Source organism: Centruroides sculpturatus, unplaced genomic scaffold (assembly GCF_000671375.1).
Source record: "Centruroides sculpturatus isolate CEXI.00-Female unplaced genomic scaffold, Cexi_2.0 scaffold720, whole genome shotgun sequence".
In the NCBI taxonomy this organism is placed as follows: Eukaryota; Metazoa; Arthropoda; class Arachnida; order Scorpiones; family Buthidae; genus Centruroides; species Centruroides sculpturatus.
Window position 1 is genome coordinate 288,814 of NW_019385122.1, and position 18,989 is coordinate 307,802.

General features: G+C 29.0%; 2 protein-coding genes across 2 annotated transcripts in view; both read right to left on the bottom strand.

Annotated features, from left to right (window-relative positions):
- Positions 1–9,578, bottom strand: part of LOC111635068 (X-ray repair cross-complementing protein 5-like) — a 43,197-nt gene extending 33,619 nt beyond the window's left edge. Inside the window, exons 1-4 of the mRNA XM_023379916.1 lie at positions 9,476–9,578; positions 8,819–9,005; positions 6,557–6,728; positions 3,728–3,868 (exon numbers count right to left, since the gene is read on the bottom strand). Coding sequence (XP_023235684.1) covers positions 3,728–3,868; positions 6,557–6,728; positions 8,819–9,005; positions 9,476–9,544 — 569 coding nt within the window. The 5' untranslated portion in view covers positions 9,545–9,578. The remainder of the gene's footprint in view (positions 1–3,727; positions 3,869–6,556; positions 6,729–8,818; positions 9,006–9,475) is intronic.
- Positions 9,579–15,974: 6,396 nt separating this feature from the next.
- The window catches only part of LOC111635065 (X-ray repair cross-complementing protein 5-like), a 21,875-nt gene continuing 18,860 nt past the window's right edge, over positions 15,975–18,989 (bottom strand). The window contains exon 4 of the mRNA XM_023379915.1: positions 15,975–16,462. Within this exon, the coding sequence (XP_023235683.1) occupies positions 16,287–16,462 (176 nt within the window). The 3' untranslated portion in view covers positions 15,975–16,286. The remainder of the gene's footprint in view (positions 16,463–18,989) is intronic.

The window sequence follows — 18,989 nt, forward strand, 5'->3', positions numbered from 1 at the left end:
TTTAATAAATTGAAATATAATAAGACACTGGGAAATTGGCAAGAAATTAATATGTCAACTGATTTCAATAAAGATTCTCGCAAAAGAAGGAAAAAACTTTTACAATATTATACAGATTTTAAGAAAAGGATTACAACTAAAATTGCATGATGACTATCTGATAATTAATCGTAAAAAAATTACATATAGTTATATTCAAGATCAATTAGTATACGCTGATGATTTTTTGAAGTATTCTCTACAGAAAAACCCAATAACATAATTAATTCAGAGTTAGAATGTGAAAAGGATCAACATATTAAAATTTCAAATAATCTTAACTTAAATATCACAAACTGGAACTGCCAAGGCTTAATCCACAAAATAAAAACTCAAGATTTCTCTCAATTACTATATAATACTGATATCTTGGGTATAACTGAAACCTGGCTAGTCACACCAGTTAATGAAATTATAAAAAATAGAATGGAATATACAATTATATCTTCTGACGCCCAGAAACCAATAGGACCTGGGAGACCGTATGGAGGTCTTTGTCTAATAGTAAGAAAAAACATTGGTTCCGTAAAATTTAAACAAAAAGCAACTAATTATATTCTAATCTTATTACAAATTGATAATACTGAAATGAAACATTTATACAAAAAGTTAATTATTATAATGTTAGTTTACGTTCGGCCTGACCAGATAGACTTACTATCTTGACAAGTGAGAAGGTTTTACTACCTGTTGTCTGAACAGGGAGGTGCAACTGACCCCAACCACCCTGGCGGTTTACAATAATAGTTAATACATTTAAATAACAGACAAAAATAAGCTATTTTTCAAGCATTTTCAAATGTACTTTCAAATTCAAACCACGAAGGTCAGTTAGCCAGATGATGCCCATTAAACATGGATGAAAATATTTGCTTTCTTGTAGTTTCTTCTTGCTAGATCATGATTATTTGTGCAGTGTAGTGTTTATTAGTTATCATTTAATGATCATAATATATGTTATTAAAATATATTATTAATCATTCTCTGTAAATGCTATTTATTATATTTTTGTCATTAACTTACATTCATATATTTTGTAATTACTGGATAAATAAGATATGACAAAAAAAACACTTTTAAATATTCAGCAAAGAAAATTTACTAAATAAAAACATTTTCGATCAGTTTAACCATCTCCTTCAGTTATGTTAAAATAGAATGTGAAAGTAGAACGTAAATTCAAAAATAAACGATAACCAGAATTCTAAAATAAATACATAAATAAATAACTGAAATTGTACTTGCGAATAATAAATATATAACTACAGAAATAAAATAAACAATAAAAAATAAAAATAGACGAATAAATGTCCCTTAATAAAATTAACTTTCGTAAAAATACAGCCATGCAGTAGCCAAGGTATATGCATCTCTATGGTTGATGCAACCAGTTTTTTGTGAACTTTAAAAATCTCCAAATCAGCAGGCATCAATCATCAAACCAACATCAAATACACATACTGTGNCCACAAATCTCCTGTAAAAAAAAAAACTAATTATAAAGTGCTTTAAAAGTAAATATTACATTACAAACTTGCAAGCCAAAGGAGTCTACAGAGAGGGGTAAACAGGGCACTTATCCTCTCCTGGGATGAAGTAAAAATTCCACAAATTATAATCATAAAATTGATTGAGATATGTAACCTTACACCCTTGTCCAATGAGACTATATTCTATAATCTACTTGTGAGAAAAAAAACCTCAAAAAATTACTTATATCAATTATTCATTTGTCTCCAAGTTTTGCTCCCCACTGGAAAATGTTCTGCTGATGCCCATGTTGCAAGCAATGATTAATTGCATATGATATTTCTTCTTTAAATATAAAAATTCTCCACGTTATTTTGTTATTTTTTGAATTTGCTTTTTTGCATAACCAATTTATTCAGTTGCTTACGAAGATGATAGTTGTTGTAATTTTTATGTTCAAATTAACTTGTCTGAAGACAAACACAGATTCAAAAACATTTGTAAGTTTGTTACATAACATTTGCTTTACTAAGACATTTTATAATTGGCTATATGATTTAAGTTAGAATTCTGTTTATAATTTCTGAAGAGGTACCTAAGAAATCCAGAAGTAACTAAAAATTTATTTTGATCCCATGTTTTAAGTATTTTAAATCTGATAAAGCAGTATTTTTTATATTTTTCAAGTATTTATGAGTATTCGACCTATGTTAATAATGCTAAGCTTAAGCAATTCCTAATAAAAGTAATAAATCAACAACTAAGATGTGATATGCAAATTTTTCCTTAATTCCATTAAGCATTTACATTTAAGTCTTTTTAAATATTTGACATTTTATTATAAAACCTGTCAACTAAATACTAATTTCAAAATATTAAATATGAAAAATATTGTTAAATGCTTATAAAATAAAAAAAATTATTCTTGTACAGTTAAATAACAAGTGAGACTTTACTTCATTCAAAATATTTTTTGGATCCTTCTATAAACCAGTTTTAGTAAATGTTTTATTTGCTTAGCTAATTTTTTATATTAAATTTATACACACACAAATTTGATAAAAATTAGCAAAGCAAATACATTCACTAACAGGATTCTCATTTTCAAAACTTATCTCAGGTTATTTTTCATATAGGAAAATATGATATATGTATATATTTCCCTATATAAAAATAACCTGAGATAAATTTAAATCAAAGTGCAACCCTGAAATTATTTACATTTATAATTAAGAGAGTTTTATCAGTTTTATTGTTTAAAACAATGTATATAATAAATAACTCAGAAGTAAGAGACTCCAAAACTTTTAAAAGCACAGTACAATCTTGATAATCTGTTTTCTAGTTCTACACAAAGTAATCCATCACTAGTCAGCTCTCAGGTATTACTGGCACTGTTTGCCAAGTTGCAGACAAATTTGTTAGGTCTGTTATCTTCTTTTTCTCTTATATTTTGTGTAAATACAGATGATTAAGATAAACATATAATATAGCTTCAAGTCAAACAACAACACACTATTACAAACTTGTGCTGACATCCTTTTATTGACACAGTATGTTACTGATATTCTAATTGGGATGCAAGAGCACCTAGACAATGCACTCAAAAGTGTCATAAACTGTATACAATTTGATAATCATTCTGTGAACAGATTTTTGAAAAATGTCTTGATAATAAAAAATATACAGCCACAAAAAAATTTGAGAAAATTGAGTATTAACTCAAAACTAACTTGACGTCAAAATTTTTATCCCTTAAATTTCAATCTAATGATGCTTTACTTTAATACATAAATAAAAAAAATCAGTTTTCCAAACTTTCCCACCAAAACTGCTGTACCTCTCACTAAATTTAGTGAAAATTCACCAAGCACCATGCTCAGAAGATAATTGAAAATTATTTTAAAAGGATTGACAATTAATTTGAGAATACTAAAATATCCCCCCAAAATGTGCCTGTAAACCTTACAGGTATAGAAACTGCTGTCAAGCAAACATAGATCAATCACTTTCAAATTATTACCATTTTATCTTAGATGTACACAAAACACAATAAAGTATGATACCTTAGAAACATAACCAAAATGATCACCTTAAGTAATCAGGCTATAATCACTAATTTAATTATTAATACTAAGTNTTAACTTACTAAAGAATAACTCATTTTAAATACACTCTAATAAATTCAAAAATATTGTAACAACAATAAATTTATTACCTAAAAGAATAAGCTTCTCCTTGTACTTCTTTTAACATACTCCTAATTAAAGCTTTTCCTTTTAACTGTTGAACTGGTTTAATTTGATCCGTTGAATGATCATCATCTGATTCATCGTCATCAAAAAAATTATGTGGAGATCTAGTTAAAATATTTAATGTTTTATAAATCCTTAAATTAATTATTTTATAATGAAACTTTACAACCTTAATTATATTCTAGATTTAGATTACATAAATGTATAATAGAATTTATTAAGTATATCTATTACTAATACTGATACTATAAGTTTTTCATCACATCTATGTATCACTGCATAACTAAAGCATGTTTCTCAACATAGAATTTAAACTGGTAGAGTCATCAATGTTAAAATTGTTTTATAAATATATATAAAATAATTAAAGAAAACAATATAATATACAGTCAACTTCTGTTAATATTTTTTGTTATGAGAATAGTAGTTAGTTCACTTTATCAAAAATTCATATTAACCATTTTCAAGGACAAGGTCGTATAATTTAGGTAGTTAAGGCTTAATAGAAGATCAAAATCTCTAAATTATAATACAGTAGCTCCTTGTTATATCATGCTTGACAGGAGACAAAGAAAAAGCACAATATATCAGGCAGTGTGATATAATAGAGTACGAAAAATTCTGGGCTTTTATTAAACAGATTATACATGCTATGGAATCTCTATCCTCTATTCTTTCATCAGTAAGTGTTTCTGATATAAAATAAGCTTAGTTTTTCAATACTAAATTTTATTCATGGTTATATCGTATTAATTGATGCTTACATAAACAACGATACCACGAACACCCATTTAGCATTAAATGTCATTGTTAAAGAAACAATAAAAACAAATACTGTCAATATAAAAACAAAATATCAGTTGCAATTTTATTATACAGTAATATATTTCATAATAAATTGCTTATTAAAAATTCGTGTAATTTATATTTTTCAATAAAAATTACACAGTAATTAAAAATTTTAATAAATAAATATTGAACATAAAATAGATGATCAAAACTTATAAAATTACAAAGAGTAAAAATTGTCTACAAAGCAAAATAAAGTTACTACTGTATAAAAATTTTAAACATTCCATTCAAAAATAAAGAAATGTTTCCTTACACATTACAGTGAATTCGAAATTTCACACCTTTATGTGAATTGATGGTATTGTCAATTCACATAAATGTGTGAAATTTCCAATTCACAGAAACTTGTAAATGAAGAGATAGTTCTTAAAAACAATAAACAACTTTTAATATCAAAAGGTAAGGTAAATGATAATTGATCTGTCCACCTGTTTTGCTTATCTAGATCTTGGCAAATTAACTGTTTCACTGGCAGTGATAGTTTCAAGGACAACGGTAGGAATAAAATACCACATTTTGTTGCAAAAAGAAATTGATTATTTAAAATTTATTGACTGAAGTGCTTTTAAAATTTGGGAAACAAAAAAAGTGCAATACTGTATATCCAAATCTGCGAAATAGCAAGGGGCTACTGTATTTTAAATTAATTTACTAAATAAAGTTAAATAAACAAAATGTATATACAAAAACAAATTAATGTTATAAATGATTTTCAAATCAAACAAAACAAAGTGGTGGTGATATTTGCAGTCAAAGTGTGAAGCAGTATATCAGAGTGGTCAAACAAAACAAAAGTAAAATAAATCCATACTTTTTTCTGTTGAAGATTGAAAAAGTAAAAAATATTTTTAAGTGCCAGAAGAGTAAAAAGAAGGCAAATTTAGCACAAAGTAATTGAACCTGGTATCACTTCACTATATGCACTTCCCAATATGCAAACATATGCTATTTTGTAATATAAAATTTAAAAGCACCCATTTTAAACTAACTTCTTAAACTAACTTCTACTTTCTGAGCAGACCATTCAACTGAAAATAGGACATTTATTTAGTTATATAACACAGATATACACAATATATTTATTTTTGGATGTACTGAGTCCCAAAAAATGAATAAATGTAAGCCTTAATAGGGCATAAACACTAGTGTAGAACCTATATTACTTTTCTATATCCTGGATACAATGGTTTAAATCTACATGATAAAGTCTAACTATATTATTAATAAAATAAAAACCAAAAAAAGGTTATTATTTTTCCAACTCACTTGACAGTTGTGAAAATAGATTAAACCATTTTTCAATCAGTGATAGGGGAAGATACACAGAATAAAGAAGCACCAATAAACAATTATTTTCAACTGTTTTATGAAACAGAAGTATAAAAGTGGAAGCATAACAAATTTTTTTAGACTAGATTAAAATGCCATTCTTTTAAAGTGAAATATAAAATTATCAGGGAAAAATTTACATTTTATTTCTAAAGTTTGCATTAAAAATTTTTTTAAATGCAAATTTTGAATCTTTGGATTTAAATGTATTCAAAGGTTTGTTCTGTTTACCTTACAAAATATCTGATGATGATGATTATTACAAACAGATGAAACATTTGTATAAGAAAATAATTTTTATTCCTTTTACTGGTTTTTGTGGTATTTTGTGTGTAGTTTAATTTGACTGTACATTTCATCGAGTATGATGGCTACAGTGACTATTCACCTCATTGTTATTTCACTCAAGCTGCACTAAAGCATTGTTGTTCTAAATATTGTGAATATTGTCTGCTAGGGCAGTGACACATGATATTGGATAATGACATGAATAGATGGACATCCCTGTCATTACCCAATATAATGTGCAAATCTAAATGACTGGCCATTCATGTGATTTTTTTAATACATCATTAACTGCAACATATATTATTCATTAAAAATTTTCTTACATGATATTCAGTTGCATATTTGAATTTCTAATTCCTTTAATTATTACATCAATTTGATCATTGGATGCATCTTCTCCAAAGTTTGAGAATATCAATATCCGCTGAGAGGCAAACTTTTGATTTTTCGTTTGTTCAGCCAGAATATCCATAGCAACTACTAATGCATCAATATCTAACCAACTGTTAAGGATTATTTTACAAACTTTTAACTCCTCTTACATATAAAAAAGTATATAACTACAGGGTGTCCCAAAAAAACGTACTCAATCTTTGACTGACCATTACTAATATATTAAGATTTATTTTAAAAATTTAATGGCATTTAGAAAATATTAGTCTTTTCTTCTAGCCTAGTTTACTAATTCCTGTGTATTTGCAAATGTTCAAACTGGTTTCCACCATTTTCCAAACACAGCTGATAACAAGGACCAATGGATTTGACAACATTGTGAAACATTTCATTTGTAATTGCAAGACACTGCTTTCCAATTTCTTCTTTTAACTAATCGACTGTTGCTGGTTTAGTGGCATTAAAAACATAAGAGTATTGGACTGATAAAGAGTGAGTACAATTTTTTTGGACATCCTGTATTATTATTAAATAAAATTATGTTTAATTGATGTTTTAATTCATTAGTCATTTCAAACTTAATAAAATTTATTTTTAAAGTAACACAGGTCTGCAAAAAACTTTTTTTCCAGCTGCATGGAATATTTTTGCTGAATTATATGTTTTAAAGATCACAGATTCTAAAAATAACTTCTGTTACATACATCACGTAAAGGTTTTTTGCAAAATAAAAACAAATTTTTAATAAAAGTCTTATTTATTACAATGAACTAAATATATTATATTTTCTTACAACTAATCAACAAATTGTTTCTGATATTTATATACAATTTTAGGTCTACTCTTTTTTCTTAAGAAACCTTTTCTTTTCATGCTTCTCCAAACTCTTTTCTGATTTCCTTCTCTGGTTTCTCGATTAAGCATCTAACAGTAGTCAGCTAACATATTGACATCCCAATTTCCTTGGTAATGTCTCTCGATATCACAGACATCCTGGTGAAATCTTTCACCCTGTTCTTCATTGTAGGCTCCCAAGTTTTCGGGAAAATAGTCAATATGGGAGTGTAAGAAATGAACTTTTAAGCTCNAGGAAGTGCAGGTGAATCTAGAAACACTGGACTGTAGCTTATCTATGTAACTGGGATCGATGGGTTCGCAGTCCGTGTCATCGATATACCATTGCATGAGAGACCTGTAGGTGGCTTCCTTTAATAGAACAAGAGATTTGTTTTTATCTGCTTTGAGGACTATGACATGCTCGTCCGCCAGCCATTTCCTGGTTTTTTGTATGAGGCGCCCCCAGTTGTCACCACAGGTCCTGTTGACGGAACAAATCGTGAAGGTGGCTTTCCACCTGTAGTACTCCTTGCGGGTGTTGCTCAAGCCGGTGATGAGCCTTTCGATGTCAGGCATTATATTCTCTGGATGCAATTTTGAGGGCCCCTGGGCAAACATGGGGCCATGCTGCATGATGTTAAGTAGAAAGTCTGGGGATGTAATGCTGTCCCAGCAAATCAATGGTGCCGCCATTGAAGCTTTTTTTTTTGTGCGGACTTTGTTTTGTTAAGATCCAATTCAAATTTTTACGATACCTCGTCTGCAGGTCGCAAGCCAGGGTTTCCTGGAAGCATGCACCCTTCCGTTCACATCTTCAAGCTCAGTCAGGTTCCGTCTGATTAATAACCATCGATGGTTATAATGTTAGCTTCTATACGCTGGAAGAGGAGATCAAACTGAAGGTTCGGATAGCATAACTGGCAACGCATCTGCACGGTAAGCAGGAGTTGTGGGTTCGAGTCCCGCTCCGGGCCGATTTTTTCTCCCAGCGGTTCTAAATTATTTAAATTAATTAATTTATTTATAATTATTAATATTAATAAGAGATGGCGCTTAACGCTTACCTCTAGTACCAAATTCATTATGTAATTAATATAGTAATTAGCCATAAAACTAGCCCGATGGATTTACGGCGTACGTTTGGAGATTAGCTATTACATCAGGTTTAGCGATGATTGTAGATGTATGTGTAATCTGTATTTCAAATAAAAATTACATAAAAATAAAAAAATTTATCTTAAGTCAAACTAATAAATTATCATAAATATAAATAATCACATGTAGCATGAATATAAAATGTTAGTAACTTAAAATACTAGTAAAAAGAAACAAAAAAATAGATAAATAAAGGATACAATCTGCCGTTATGGAAGTGCCTTCAATGTTTTGAATATATTGTAGCAGATCCCAGGAAGCCGTTTGTAAATTGTACTGAACACTTATATTGAGGTATTCATTTTTGTTTGCCCGTGCAAGCTGATTATCTGTTTCTGAAGTTCCACAAAGAACTAATGCAATATTATCTTTTGATTCAGAAAAAATCTATAAATAAATAAAAAATTAATTTAAAATAATATATTTTACTAGCAAAAACAAGAATTCAATTTAATTTTATTTTATTTAATAAACAGAATATAGATTTAATATTGAAACTATATTTATGTATTATCATCACATATTTTAAAAATCTTATTTATAACTAATCAAAAGTCAGGAATTTTAAATTTTATGAGCATTTAATCTTCTGAGATCCTGAAATAAATTACCAAACAACAATGTATATGTCAATTGACATTACGACATTTTCACAATATGATATGGCTTCATGCATGGAGTAATATCACATAATGGACATCACCATACGAAGTCAGTATATTTTTCTGTACATACAAGAATTCAAACAATCATATACTCATTACAATTGTTAATATTTTACTAGTAATTTAATTTCATAAATTCCAGTGAAAAAATTATTAATTTAAAAAATAAAAACTTTTATACAGTTTACATACCTTTCTTTGTAAAATCATCCCAATGCAAGCTTTAGCATTTTGAAATGGAGAATCAGAACCTTTGCACATAGAAGGCCCTATGTCTAAAACAATAACAATTGCTTCCTGAAAAAAAAGAAAAAATTATTTTAAAATTCAATAAATACAATTATAAATTTGTACTTTTGATTGCCTCTTGTTCTTGTTTTCATGCTGTTAAAAGCAAGCATAAGATTGCTTCTTACAACATTTGTAAATTATTTTTGTAAGGAGTGCTAACATCTCTCTAATGCACTTGAAAAACTTTGTAGGAGCAATAATTGTAACATGAGTGAAAAATTAAATTTGCTACAATGCATCACACTAAAGTTATTTATTTTTGTTGTTAACTGCCATAAACTCTGGTCCATTACAATGTTCTCCTGGTAAAAGAAGTTGTCCAATGACTTGAAATAATCAACATAAAAGTATTAGAACTATTGATTAAATACAGGATCTTTCAAAAAGTATGCTCCATTTTAAATTATTGTAATTATATTAATTATTATTCAAGAATGTTATAACGTACATTAAAACATTGGAAAACTGTCCAAGTTTCATTTGCCCATTACAATTTCTCAATTTCTCAATGTGTGCACTTGAGTGGTTGAGGGCCAAGCAACATGATTATTCCTACACTCACTATGTATGGCATATCTGTCCTCACTTCTCCCATTGGAGTCAAAATTCTATTTCTATCTCCTGCAGATTATCCAATCTGCAGGAGATAGAATCTTCTATAACAATAAACATTACACAATGACAAGTAATTCCAACTTTTCAAATTGCAGAACAAAAAATGCCTTGTCTGTTAGTGATCATTTTTGTTTATCGCACTTCCTAGAAATAGTAGAAATGAGACATTTGAATGCAGATGGGAAAAAAAAAACTTGAACAGTTACCCTAGTGATTGGCATAAGATGCATACTTCTTGGATAATAATTAACATAATTATGGTAATTTAAAATGGTAGCATTCCTTTTGGAAGACCCTATATTTAATAACAAATGCTCTGAAACAATGGTGAAAAGCACAAGAAAAATAAGCTCAATCTGGAGAGACCAAGTGGGTCTAACTTTCTTGATAACTTCACTAAACAAATTAATGTGAATACTTCAGAAATTACCACATCCAATTTATTGGAAAAAGTACCAGATTCAATCAATATTTCGTTGAGCCTATGTATATTAAGTCCCTGTTTTTGACAGGGACTTAATCATAGGCTCAACGAAACGAGCAGTTAGGATCAGGTGGAAGGAACACATCCGTGACATTCGACTTAATAAATGTTCCACATCCTTATCCACTTACGCGTCTGATCCAGAGATCGTAGCAGACTTCTCAAATGCCAAGTTAATCACCACCACCCCATATGCAGAACATATCAAGTGGTTAGAGCAGATAGAGATATACAGGGCATACAAAGATTCATCACCCATTAATTCCAGGGATAAAATCTCTCTATCTATGGCTTGGCAAGCCCTAATGCAACAAGAAGATTAAGGAAGTCGTAAACTTAAGCAAGGAGGATGAAAGGGTAGACAGTATGCATATAATGTGTTTATTTGCCTAACATCAAAGATCTTACAACAGTAAATACATAAAAAAATAAAAAAAATATTTTCAATTGCATCCGCTATGACGTGGAAACTTTTACATTCGGGAATATGGAACACGTGATGCCATTCTATCGTTCGATGTTTTGAAAAATTCTTTCCAAACGAATGGTTGATTTGACGATTTTACCTGAAGAAGGACCCAGGAGGGGTCCGAAAACATTAGGATTGTTAAATTTATTCACATCGGTTAAAGGTTTCGGAGGTACGTAATATTTAAATTTTAACTTTTTACTTTTCAGAGATTTCAGATAGCTCTATTAATGTACTAAATATCTTCTTTCAAGTGTACAATTTTGTTTTATCAAAGTGGATATTTAAGTGAAAGTCTGCTTCCACTTAAATATTTTATGTCAGTGAACAAGCAAATAAATCACTGAAATAGTAATGTCAATGTAAATTCATTCACAATTTATAGATAATTCAATAACTAAATTATCCTGAGTTTTACATAAGAAGATTCATAACAGCATCAGTAATTAAATAATACCTAACAAATTTTTAGCTTCTAATGAAAACTTGAAAATTGTTTATATAATAAAAAGTAAGAATTTTATTAAATATTTCAAATCTAACATTATTGGTTATTTTTCATACTTTTTTTTATAAAATTATTTTTAATTATAAAGAATCAAATGTATTCATTTAATATTAAATGTTTTCAAAATACAGTAGATCTGCTTTATGACCTAATTTGTACCTGTTATGAAGTGAGTTTTTGTATTTCTCATAAGTTGAATGTCATAAATTGAGGCTACATTCTTGGAAATGCAGGTTTAATTATATAATATTAGAGACAGCCAACAAAAAATTTGGCACTTGAAACACAAAATTCCTTGTAATTTAATTATATGCGAGTTTCATTTAGTTTGTTTGTTTTATCGAGGAAAGAGATTTTGCTACTTTTAAATGTAGAAATTATAAACATGCATTCTCTCATAACTTCAATAAAGTTATTTCAAGCTTTATTTGAGTAAAAACAAATTTATTCAGACAGCTGTCTGTCTTATATTGATTTAATTATAATTAATAAATTTATCAAAAGATGATGCCTAACACCTATCTCTAAGCCAAATTATTTAACACTTAACTATTAATAGTAGCATTAATACAGCCCGATATAATCCAGCATCATTTGGCATAATCATAAAACTGACGCACTGAGGTTTTGCTATTTATCCAAAAATGCACTTGTTTATATTAGTTTCATTCAAGTTTTCATTTATTTGCATCATCACAAACATAATGTAGTTAAACTGATTTAAAATGAAACCTGTTTAAAGAAACAATTTTGCAACAGCTATTTTCTACTTTAAATTTTACAATAATCTAGAAACCTGTCTAAGAGGCTTTTGGGTACTAAAAATATAACTTAAATAAAATGAAAAATTAAGATTTTAATTGTAGTTAAAGAAAACTGCATCAAGTTATAACAGTCACTACAGAGCATGATAAACTATATTCCAAAAAATGATCTTGAACATTTCAGAGAAAGTTGAATCACAAGGAGATATATGGATTGCATTACATTAGACTGATGAAATAAGGCAATGCAACACATGGATAATATGCCAAGGGGAATGCTTCTGAAGAGGACAAAGAGATGAAAATTTCCAGACTTATAAGTAAAACCTCAATTTTTAGAAGCCAAATTTTTGGAAACACTTGAGAAATGGATCCTAATATTTGGGCAAGGAACTGTTTGTGTTTAAGGCTCACCAATTTTCGTTTAAATCAGGGACCCAAACATCTGGCCCTCTTATTGTTAGCAATAGGAATCATTTTTGAATAATTCTGTAATGAATAATTCCGAATAATGTATTTGATCACAATGTTTAAACAGTATTTCACATATTCTAATGTGTCAAAATTTTTGTTTTAGTCTAGTGAAAAAGATCAAAGTGAAAAAACACCAACCCAAAAATTCCCCAAATTTTCTGTCAATCTATAAAAAAAAAACCAATATGGAAACTTTGGACATCATTGCACAAAAACTGCCTTCAGTTCTCAATGTCACTTACTACTTTTCTGCTTAAACTTGCTGTGTGACGTCATAAAATGCTAAGTGTGTGGGAGCTAGATATTCTGCTGTTTTTCCTGACCTGTGCTTTGTAATTCAATTTCATGCTGAATATGGAAATAAGACTAAAATTTTTATCGCCACTTGTTATTGCCAGTATTATATTTTTATTGCCATTTTAATAAAAATATTGTCAAGTGCCAATTTTGGCCCTATACAGCATGACCCGATAGCTTATAAATAATAGAAATAGGCCTACATTTAATATATATCAAATATACAAAATATTTGTGGCCTACCTACCTATGACTTACGTGCAATTTGGACCAACCGTGAGACTATATGCAGCAAGGCATGCGCACTGAATCCATTGTTGTTTCAGTAGAGCAAAACATGGAAAGTGAAGACACTTTCCATGATTTCAATACCGTAGAAGACAATGACATATAATGTACTTGCAATAAATTTGTTTTGAATTGTCTGTTTTTCAAAAACAATAAATCTAAAAGCAAATGTATAGGAATTAAATTGCATCTTAAATTTGTTGGTGTCTTATATTCAAGTAAAAACAGTGATTAATTATATTTGGTACAATATATACAATGCTTTTTGATAATGTACTTTTTTTTTATGACTTGCTTGCTTTAAAATTTTGACTAAAATAAGCATTTCAAGATAAAAATATAAACAAAAAACAACTTTATAAATGCTTATAAATTGAATATTACAAAAATTTAAAACATTAATTAAAACATGTATAACTCAAATTATAATTCAGCTTTTTCATATGTGGATGCATTTGTTCATAAAAATGTGCACTGAAAAATGCTTTATGCATCACTCTACAGCAGGGGTTCTTAACTGATTTTGGTCCATGAACCCCTTTTCCAGTGGGTACACAATAGCTGGGCAATTCACAATGGGTGATAGCCAAGGGTACAACAGTTAATTGAACCACCAAACTTAAAAATTTTTGCACACTTAGCAAGCAGATTTTGCAGATTTTTTGTTTTGTAAATACAAGTATACCTCGAGTTACGTCATTCTTGATTATACGTCATTTGTCAAAAAAATATATGGAAAAATAAAAATCAAGTTTAAGTCATTTTATTCAACTTTATGTCTGTCCACCACAAATATTAAAGTCGTAATATCACTAGAAAAGCATTAAAGCACATAAGATCATATTAAAATATGTACATTTACAGTAAATGTTAATATGATCATCATAAATCCTAGAGAACAAAATATGAAAACATCTGTGACTGTGTTGTCGTCTTATTTAGTGGTCTTTAAGTGCTCAATATTGAGGTTTTCCACAGTGGTTCCAATATCTACCATTTGGCGTCATTGTCAGCGCCACTCGATATTGGTAAATTTAATATAAATTAGTTTATTTTCTACTGTCACAAGATAATTTTAATAACTGTATTTGTTNAACATTCCATTCAAAAATAAAGAAATGTTTCCTTACACATTACAGTGAATTCGAAATTTCACACCTTTATGTGAATTGATGGTATTGTCAATTCACATAAATGTGTGAAATTTCCAATTCACAGAAACTTGTAAATGAAGAGATAGTTCTTAAAAACAATAAACAACTTTTAATATCAAAAGGTAAGGTAAATGATAATTGATCTGTCCACCTGTTTTGCTTATCTAGATCTTGGCAAATTAACTGTTTCACTGGCAGTGATAGTTTCAAGGACAACGGTAGGAATAAAATACCACATTTTGTTGCAAAAAGAAATTGATTATTTAAAATTTATTGACTGAAGTGCTTTTAAAATTTGGGAAACAAAAAAAGTGCAATACTGTATATCCAAATCTGCGAAATAGCAAGGGGCTACTGTATTTTAAATTAATTTACTAAATAAAGTTAAATAAACAAAATGTATATACAAAAACAAATTAATGTTATAAATGATTTTCAAATCAAACAAAACAAAGTGGTGGTGATATTTGCAGTCAAAGTGTGAAGCAGTATATCAGAGTGGTCAAACAAAACAAAAGTAAAATAAATCCATACTTTTTTCTGTTGAAGATTGAAAAAGTAAAAAATATTTTTAAGTGCCAGAAGAGTAAAAAGAAGCCAAATTTAGCACAAAGTAATTGAACCTGGTATCACTTCACTATATGCACTTCCCAATATGCAAACATATGCTAGTTTGTAATATAAAATTTAAAAGCACCCATTTTAAACTAACTTCTTAAACTAACTTCTACTTTCTGAGCAGACCATTCAACTGAAAATAGGACATTTATTTAGTTATATAACACAGATATACACAATATATTTATTTTTGGATGTACTGAGTCCCAAAAAATGAATAAATGTAAGCCTTAATAGGGCGTAAACACTAGTGTAGAACCTATATTACTTTTCTATATCCTGGATACAATGGTTTAAATCTACATGATAAAGTCTAACTGTATTATTAATAAAATAAAAACCAAAAAAAGGTTATTATTTTTCCAACTCACTTGACAGTTGCGAAAATAGATTAAACCATTTTTCAATCAGTGGTAGGGGAAGATACACAGAATAAAGAAGCACCAATAAACAATTATTTTCAACTGTTTTATGAAACAGAAGTATAAAAGTGGAAGCATAACAAATTTTTTTAGACTAGATTAAAATGCCATTCTTTTAAAGTGAAATATAAAATTATCAGGGAAAAATTTACATTTTATTTCTAAAGTTTGCATTAAAAATTTTTTTAAATGCAAATTTTGAATCTTTGGATTTAAATGTATTCAAAGGTTTGTTCTGTTTACCTTACAAAATATCTGATGATGATGATTATTACAAACAGATGAAACATTTGTATAAGAAAATAATTTTTATTCCTTTTACTGGTTTTTGTGGTATTTTGTGTGTAGTTTAATTTGACTGTACATTTCATCGAGTATGATGGCTACAGTGACTATTCACCTCATTGTTATTTCACTCAAGCTGCACTAAAGCATTGTTGTTCTAAATATTGTGAATATTGTCTGCTAGGGCAGTGACACATGATATTGGATAATGACATGAATAGATGGACATCCCTGTCATTACCCAATATAATGTGCAAATCTAAATGACTGGCCATTCATGTGATTTTTTTAATACATCATTAACTGCAACATATATTATTCATTAAAAATTTTCTTACATGATATTCAGTTGCATATTTGAATTTCTAATTCCTTTAATTATTACATCAATTTGATCATTGGATGCATCTTCTCCAAAGTTTGAGAATATCAATATCCGCTGAGAGGCAAACTTTTGATTTTTCGTTTGTTCAGCCAGAATATCCATAGCAACTACTAATGCATCAATATCTAACCAACTGTTAAGGATTATTTTACAAACTTTTAACTCCTCTTACATATAAAAAAGTATATAACTACAGAGTGTCCCAAAAAAACGTACTCAATCTTTGACTGACCATTACTAATATATTAAGATTTATTTAAAAAATTTAATGGCATTTAGAAAATATTAGTCTTTTCTTCTAGCCTAGTTTACTAATTCCTGTGTATTTGCAAATGTTCAAACTGGTTTCCACCATTTTCCAAACACACTGATAACAAGGACCAATGGATTTGACAACATTGTGAAACATTTCATTTGTAATTGCAAGACACTGCTTTCCAATTTCTTCTTTTAACTGATCGACTGTTGCTGGTTTAGTGGCATTAAAAACATAAGAGTATTGGACTGATAAAGAGTGAGTACAATTTTTTTGGACATCCTGTATTATTATTAAATAAAATTATGTTTAATTGATGTTTTAATTCATTAGTCATTTCAAACTTAATAAAATTTATTTTTAAAGTAACACAGGTCTGCAAAAAACTTTTTTTCCAGCTGCATGGAATATTTTTGCTGAATTATATGTTTTAAAGATCACAGATTCTAAAAATAACTTCTGTTACATACATCACGTAAAGGTTTTTTGCAAAATAAAAACAAATTTTTAATAAAAGTCTTATTTATTACAATGAACTAAATATATTATATTTTCTTACAACTAATCAACAAATTGTTTCTGATATTTATATACAATTTTAGGTCTACTCTTTTTTCTTAAAAACCTTTTCTTTTCATGCTTCTCCAAACTCTTTTCTGATTTCCTTCTCTGGTTTCTCGATTAAGCATCTAACAGTAGTCAGCTAACATATTGACATCCCAATTTCCTTGGTAACGTCTCTCGATATCACAGACTCACAGACATCCTGGTGAAATCTTTCACCCTGTTCTTCATTGTAGGCTCCCAAGTTTTCGGGAAAATAGTCAATATGGGAGTGTAAGAAATGAACTTTTAAGCTCATCTTGCGTCCTTGAGCTTCATATGCTGCTGCCAGCATGCATTGTACAATGGTTTTGTAGTATTCTCCAAAAACTTATGCACTACATTCTTGAAAGAGTCCCATACTTCTTTTTCCTTTTCTCCCATTGTTTTCAAAAATCTGCTTTGTCTTGATCTCCAAGTTTCAATTTGAAATATGCAAATTAAACTTTCTTCATAAACTGACTTATGTTTCTTTATTGACTTTTCACTGTGCATTCACCACAAACATAACAGAAGCTGTCAGGAGAAATTACACAACCTCTGCAAGCCATATTCCAGAAATAAAAATACAAGAACAGTAGCGTTTGAATGCTGGATGTAAACTGAGTGTGGCATTAGATGACCAGCGAGACAATGAACTTATTTAGCTTGTTGAAACATGATCTAATCCAGCAGCAGATTGTTTATATTTATTCCTAGTATTTCAGATAACATGTCAAAACATGCTCAACCTCACCAATAATATTACTCACTATCATCAACTTTTAACTTGTTTCTATATGATCACGCAACCATCCTCCTAATGCTAAAACTACTTAACCCACCTCCCCTTACCACTACTCTCTTCAATCATTAACATTTTTATTTATTTATTACCAAGTCCAGCTATAATTGATAGAATTAATGTGAGAAGTCTTCGTTTTAAAGCCCCTTTTTAAATAAATAAAAAAAATACTAAATTTTAAGTTATCTACGAATTTTATGCAAAATACAAACAAAACCTTGACTGTAACAAAAAAAAATTGACGAGATGGAATTTTTTTTGTTTTTACCAAGTTGAAATCTGTAAGAAAATGTATAAAAATCCTATGCAGTTTTTTACTTGCAGACCTGTGTAATGGGTAGACCATAAAAAATTCAGAAATTTACAACATGATGTCGAATGCGCAAATTCGTTTATTTATAACTTAAAATATTCTCGAAATTTCATCAAAAAAGTGCATTTGTGACGATACCTAAATGAAATTCTTACGCAAGAAACAAAAATTGTACAATTATTATTATTATCGTGTCAGCGAAGCGGCAATAAAATATTTACTATCATTTTGCACAACATACTTCTGCGAGAGCAGATTTTCGGCCGTGACAAACATGAATCGTCACCGACTTTGACTCGAAGATGACTCAAAACTGAAGCTGACCAAAAACCAACCAGATTTTACAAAGTTGCGCAAAGAAAATCGTGCACATTTGTCGCATTAAAATTAAATAACCATATGTTATTTTCATTATTATTAGAATTGTATTTATATTTTAAAGGTAATAAATGTAAGAAAAACTTATTTATCACTAGCTGTCTACCCACGGCTTCGCCCGCGTTATATCGAGTTTTCTCGTGGGAGTAAGATATTTTCTCGTAGTAAAATGTAACCTATGTCCATCTCCAACGTGTAAGCTATCTCCGTGCCATATTTTATTAAAACCTGTTCGGCGGTTTAGACGTGAAAAGGTAACAGACAGACAGGCAGAATTACCTTCGAATTTATAATATTAGTATGGATTAATATGAATTT